General features: G+C 40.7%; 1 protein-coding gene across 1 annotated transcript; it reads left to right on the forward strand.

The window, feature by feature from the left end:
* Positions 1-2: 2 nt before the first annotated feature.
* Positions 3-5,938, forward strand: LOC105016174 (CCR4-NOT transcription complex subunit 9). Its single transcript, XM_010879821.4, has 8 exons — positions 3-289; positions 546-725; positions 1,062-1,177; positions 1,270-1,379; positions 1,501-1,610; positions 1,990-2,088; positions 2,264-2,355; positions 4,854-5,938. The coding sequence occupies exons 1-8, from the start codon at positions 272-274 to the stop codon at positions 5,020-5,022; spliced, it is 894 nt and encodes a 297-aa protein (XP_010878123.1). The 5' UTR covers positions 3-271; the 3' UTR covers positions 5,023-5,938.
* The last annotated feature ends 967 nt before the right edge of the window (positions 5,939-6,905 follow it).

Raw genomic sequence — 6,905 nt, forward strand, 5'->3', positions numbered from 1 at the left:
ATATGTGGTTCGCGTAATAGCCACAGGCCGTAATTAAGCAGAGAACCTTCCCAAACAGAACATTAAATATTTCATTAATCGCGCGTGTAAAAGTTCAAATGTTACAGTTCCGGTTTACTGCAGCTAGCTAACTGATTTTTTTTTCTTTTTTTTTTGAGGATCTACCTACATTATTATTTTTATTATTATAATTTCTAGTTAGCTAGCTAAAACTTTACAGGTCCTGAACGACCCCGTGAGGTGTTAAGTATATCCAGACGCTTCATATACCATGTTGGCTACAGGCGCAGTAAGTTTGCTATTTCGGTTTAGCTAGTCTACCAGAAATACTGGTCGTATCTATCGATGAATAACAATTCTTGCCATCGTAATCTGAAATCGAAATTAAACATCACAGTAACGCGATTGCAGCTATACGTATGTGTTATGTAAAATGCCCAGCTCTTAAGTATTTAGCTGATGATCACAGAAAGGTGGAATTGTTTTTCCCTAAATAATCATATTTTGTCTCAAGTTGATTCAACTACATTCCCCCCTTCCTACAGGCTGCAACTACAGCACTGGTACAGGTGGATCGGGAGAAGATCTACCAGTGGATCAACGAGTTGTCCAGCCCAGAGACCAGGGAGAATGCCCTCCTGGAGCTCAGCAAAAAGAGGGAGTCTGTGCCGGACCTGGCGCCCATGCTCTGGCACTCATGTGGCACCATTGCCGCCCTCCTGCAGGTAGTAAATGTCTGTCACTTTCTGAAAACGATCTATTTCAAACAGTTGAGTCACACAAAGCTAATCTGTACCTCAGTGGCATACCATCTACCACTGTTTTTTAAAGTGCACATTATAGTGTGAGAATTGTGTGTATGTCATAGTTGTTAAGTACTTCTGCAGAAATACTCATTTTATATCTTCAATGTAAAATAACTGTTGGAAAATATACATGCAAGTGTTTTTGGCTTATTTGTTGCTAGTTGAGCTGTTTCATGACCGTCCCTACAATGCCTCCTTAAAACATCCCAACACTACACATTGTTCGCATTTATTGGTATTCTGGTTTCTTCTCAGGAAATTGTGAACATCTACCCCTCCATAAACCCCCCAACGCTGACGGCACACCAGTCCAATCGAGTCTGCAATGCCCTCGCACTGTTACAGTGTGTCGCTTCCCATCCAGAGACTCGGTAAAGCACTGTCTTTCTTTTCAACATGAACATCCATGTATCACGTGGTGATCATGCACGTTTAAAAATCAAACAATATTTTCCTTCTCCAGGTCTGCATTTCTGGCAGCACACATTCCTCTTTTCCTCTACCCCTTCTTGCATACCGTGAGCAAGACACGTCCCTTTGAGTACCTCCGCCTTACCAGCTTAGGAGTCATAGGTAGCATACCGTTTTGTCTGCAGTAATCTGCCTGTTTATGTACCTGATTCTACTGTGCAGTTCTGTGACTCACTATGTCCTGAACACCCCCAACTGAAGTTTGTGGTTTTCATACCTGCAGGGGCTCTTGTCAAAACAGATGAGCAGGAGGTGATCAACTTCCTGCTTACCACAGAGATCATACCCCTGTGTCTGCGTATCATGGAGTCAGGCAGCGAGCTCTCCAAAACGGTAACCATGCTGGTTTTAAGGTTTTATACGGTGTTGTATAGCTTATACTATGGCAAAGGGTTGTTCTTAGCGACTTGGTTGTTCTTGGCCACTTGTCTTTCAGTCAATCAGCATTTAGGATTTGAACCACCCATTTTATAATATATTAAATAAACTGTACCCCAACCAACCTCTGCTTGACTAGCCTGGTTGGTGATCAAACATTACCAGATAATGCATTAATCTTCTCAATATCCTGGCTGATTCCCATACATGCTTCTGGAAAGATAAGCTAGACACGACTGACAAAACGTTCATATATATGCTTTCATATATCCTAGTTTCCTTGATTACTTTATTTTCCTTTGCACTTTCTCTCTCCATACCTCCTTTCTGTCAGGTTGCTACTTTTATACTGCAAAAAATTCTGCTAGACGACACCGGACTGGCATACATATGCCAGACATATGAACGCTTCTCCCACGTGGCAATGATCCTTGTAAGTGTGATTTGTTTTCAGAAGGTTAGGTCAATGTTATAGAAGCAGGTTTTGTTTAGCACTTTGCAGTGTATTTCCCTAAAGATAATGTCTTATTGAGTATTATTTTCATAATTGACTCTGATTGCATGTCTTTAAGTCGTCATCCCATGTTAATTTTCCTCTTCATTGTAAGGGTAAAATGGTACTGCAGCTCTCGAAGGAACCCTCAGCACGTCTGCTGAAACACGTCGTACGCTGCTACCTTCGCCTGTCCGATAACCCCAGGTAAATGGTGCTATTCACTACAGAGTCATTAACAACAACAGGTATTGGATTATGCATTATGGTGTCACCATGCGCTGTAATGCCTGTCTTAGCCCTGCCATCGTATCTTAATGGTCTTGTCTAAATAAAGCAATATGCTTGACGTTTGCGGGGTATACCGCGCAGTCCGAGGATTTGGACAGTAACACACCTTTTGTTGTTTTGGCTCCGCACTCGACACTTAAGATTTTAAATGATACAATGCTTTAATTTGAGGGTATTTTCATCCAAATCGGATCAACCATTTAGAAATAACAGCATGCTTTGTTCTTAGGACCCCGTTTAAGGGTAGCATAATCATTTGGATAATTGGCTTCACAGCAGTGTCTTTTTGGGCAGGTTTGTTTTCATCATTAGTGGATCCACAAGAGAGCTGTCAGTGTGTAGTCTAGGTTCTAGGCTTTCTATTTGAAGTCGGTTGCTGGTGTCTGACAAAAAGAGGATCAAGGGAGCCAAAACATTTCCTTCCAAATTCAGCTGGTACATTAGAAATAATTGGTTAGTTCAGCAGTGGCAAGCGACCTGGTGGACCAAGGAAACATACAGGTGATGACTAAAGAATACTAAATGCGGAAAAGACTTCTCCAGCCGAACTACAGAGGCTCGCAGACTTCATGCAGTCATTGGATTTGCAACCAAGTATTAAATATGATGACTATATAAATATCAATTTCTCCAATTACATTTGGTCTCCTAAAATGGAATTATGTATTAAAAGGGCTGTAATTCCAAAACGGTTTCTGGATGAAAGTGCCCATAAAATTAAAGCTCACAGTTGACGCTTGAACATTTCAATGTATGTTTAATTTCAGAACCAATGTGAGTATAGAGCCAAAACAACAACACTTGTATCACTGTCCTCATACTTATGGTCTGCACTGTAAATGTGTTTCATTTATAGACCCTTTTTGTGTTAATGAACGGTGATGTCTTTTGTGTGCCAAGCCAAACTGGTGGAAGAAAGTGGCAGTAACCTCTTTACAACATATAAGAATATGGATCATCCAGATGCCTTCTCCAATTATTTTCTAAAGTAAATGTCATATCACAGATCTAATAGATGTAAGCTAAACTGGCCAAGTATGAGCAATTTGTTTTTTTAGCATGCTAATTCTGCTTACACGCTAGCTAATGTTGCTAACGTTGGTCCATGGTGTTTACCATTGTGAAATAACCTACAGAGAATGCCAGTTTTGTGGTTACTGGTGTTACTACTTTATCGTTATTATTATAACTACATCATTGATTTTGCCTGTGTGTGATAAACAGTGGACAAATCTTTGCCTGAAATGATCACTGCAGAGACGAGCATTCCAGACGATTTCATGAGTCCAGTCTGTCTGTTTAATGGCCTGCAACCATAAACGTCTGCATTTAGCTTCAATGGGTGGTTTCGACAATGGTATTCTGTAAAAATGAAGGCCATCTTTTTTTGCATTCCTATTCTGACATCCATTGGCAAAACAAGCTATTTTTTTCCTTTAGTCTGAGGATAATTGGCCATTTCCCTACCCTTGTTCCTGCAGTTTTCTGCCACCGCCAAATTTCATCTTGACATCCACTTCAAATTGTTCTATAGAAATGTTTCACTTGTTTTCTTTGTTGGTGCAGTCTCTGAATGTCCACTGGGAGGAGCTGTACTTTAAATGCCCTTAACATTAAGGTTGAGGTTTTAACATATCCACCTACCTGATCAGGTCTGCGTCCAAAATGTATTTTTTTATTTCTCGTATCTGTTTTGGGTCTGACATAATTGTGATGGGTCTCGGGTATGTGGAGTAACATTGTATTCACCGACTGGACCCAAATGAACCAGTCCTTTTGTTAATTACGTATCTACTTGTAATTGCAATGTAGAACTAACAGCATTTTAACAACATTAACTCTTGTTAAAATAGGTTTTTAAACACTCCATGGAATACACTTCACCCTTTTCAAATTTTCTGACAAGGGATTACATAGTTGTTTTCATTTTTAAATGTTTATACTTTCACAATGTGTGGGAATGATGTAAAGTAAAAATGTGTAAAAATTCTATAGCATTCGTAAACATTTCTATTGCCATAAAAAGCATATTCGGCCAATGACGCCTTGTTTATGGCACTGGCTGTTTTTTTTTTTCTACTTTAGTAACCGATCTGGTTTCTTTGATTCTAACAGGCAGGGGTCTATTTCTCCCTTTTTGCGGAACAGATCTTTTAGCATTGCATCCATTTGGTCTTGGGACTCAATTATTTTATTTTTTATTTATTTATGCCCACTGGGTCAGGTGGGAATGACACAGGTTTATTTATAAACCGATTCTACTTTTTGGAATCCTTGAAGAGTTACTTAGTCACCATAAGGAATGCACTGCAACTCTATATAGCATAGGTTGGCCAGCGTTGTTTCCGGCTTAACGCACTGCAGGTATGTTTGGTGTCCCGGTTACTGATTTGTATCTGACCTCTGATCTCCAGAGCACGAGAGGCGCTACGCCAATGTCTGCCCGACCAGTTGAAGGATGCCACGTTTGCCCAGGTTCTGAAGGACGACACCACCACCAAGCGCTGGCTGGCCCAGCTCGTCAAAAACCTGCAGGAGGGCCAAGTGACCGATGGCCGGGGCATTCCCCTGACCGCACAGTGACCGCCCACCTTGTCAACCCCTTGAATACTAGCTGAGGAATGGTACCGCACTGCACAGAAGACAACCATGACTAGAAGTGGAATGGAAAAAGGGTCCGGTAGTCATTTTTCGACACTGGCACTTGTGTATATTTTATAGTACCGGTGTGAATATTTTTGAGCTAATATTCTATGATGGCCCGGTACTCAAGAGAAATTGAAGGCACCGGTTGTTTGAAGTGGTGTGCACTGGTCCAAGACCATGACAGGAAAATGCTGTGAAGGACCGTAAACTCTGTGGCTCACTTGTTGTTGCCACTCACATGGCAAATCTCCCTGAGACGTTCTCACAGTGGTCCCAAAAGTCTTCTGGAGGCGTTTGATTGGCATTTCAAAAAGAGACCTGTAATATGGGGTTCAGCAATGATGTCATTAATTGCCCTGGTTTTGACTGGCTAAAATGAATGGTGCTCCCAATATTTTTAGTAATTTTCTGAACAGAAACGACTACAGGCTTTTTCTAAGTGCCCCCCCCCCCCCCCCCCATTTTTTTCTTTTTTTTTTTAATGAATGTACTCCACTTCTTGAGGGTAGGTCTCAACATAAAGCTCTACTTTTTCTTAGGGGCTACACATTTAACAAATCTACTGCAAACAAAATAAAGATCCACTCACCTTTTCAGCAAAAACGGTTTATTTCACCAACTTGTTAAAATAGGTGTATATAATGTCTTCATATATTGTTCATTCAGATCGGAAATGTGATTTCTGCATTACCATTAATCTCAGAGAAGTTTCTTGATGAGTAACCTTGGCCGTGGGCATTCTTCATAGAGCATATAAGACTGGGATATCAACAATTCAAACTTTGTTGTTGTGGTCAGTGAACATAGAAATGTGTAGAAGTGACCTTACTTAATAAAGCGTTTGTCTAATTGGTTGGGCTGCTTTTCTGCTTATTGCCCCTTACCTCAGGGGCATTTTTCTAGAAGTTGGTGAGTCTCTTCCCATCATCCCTGACCAGAAACAATTAGCCAGTTAAATGTCATACTTTGGAAAACACAGATGGGTAAGTGTTTGGTGGGATGTGCTCTGCTAGATGATTGCTTTGTCAGCTAAACTAATGCCTATGCGCCAGGAGTATCGCCCTGCCAAGTTTAATGTGTTGATCAGGTATGCCCATTTGGGACGACCTGTCTGGGAACAAAAGTGCAATAGCTTTTAGCCTACCATTTCCTCTCGGTTCCATTAACGACACGTGGACATTTCATTTTCTGTACTGTAGATACACACCATTTGTAAATAAATTGAATCCCTAGAGGATCTCTGCAACAAGGTGTGTAATGTATTCAAATGATTTCCTGCTTGAAAAGGGCCCACTAAACTAATTCATTATCCACCAATCTGTATTGCTGTAAATTGTGTATTCGCAACATGAAAACAAATTGTGTATATTGAAAATTGGTTATGATGAAAAGCAGGTGGAAAAAAGATATTCACTTGAAGTTCCTTAGAGTTCCTTAGCTAGGTTATATTTTCAAAGGAGCAATTACACTTATAAACTTGCAATTTCCCACTATATTTGCCATAGACAACATAGCAAGGTTTGGGTAAGAAAGTTTGTTGGCCTGATAATGGGATTCTGTGCCATTCCCATGGCACTCAACCACTCATCTCTGGACTGCAGCACATTGGCACATAGCCATTGAGGGAGCACTTTCTCTATTAGGTTCCCTCTCTGCTTTCGATATCTCGTTCCCATTTCCTCCTGTGTTTTGGAAGAAATGGACTCCAGGGACATTAAAAAGGGTTTGATGTTGCAGGAAGAGGGAGTGAGGAGCACACTTACATGTATGTGCCAATGTGTTTGGACAGTCCTACAAACACAAACCATTAACAAACTCAG

This window comes from Esox lucius, chromosome 16 (assembly GCF_011004845.1).
Source record: "Esox lucius isolate fEsoLuc1 chromosome 16, fEsoLuc1.pri, whole genome shotgun sequence".
NCBI lineage: Eukaryota > Metazoa > Chordata > Actinopteri > Esociformes > Esocidae > Esox > Esox lucius.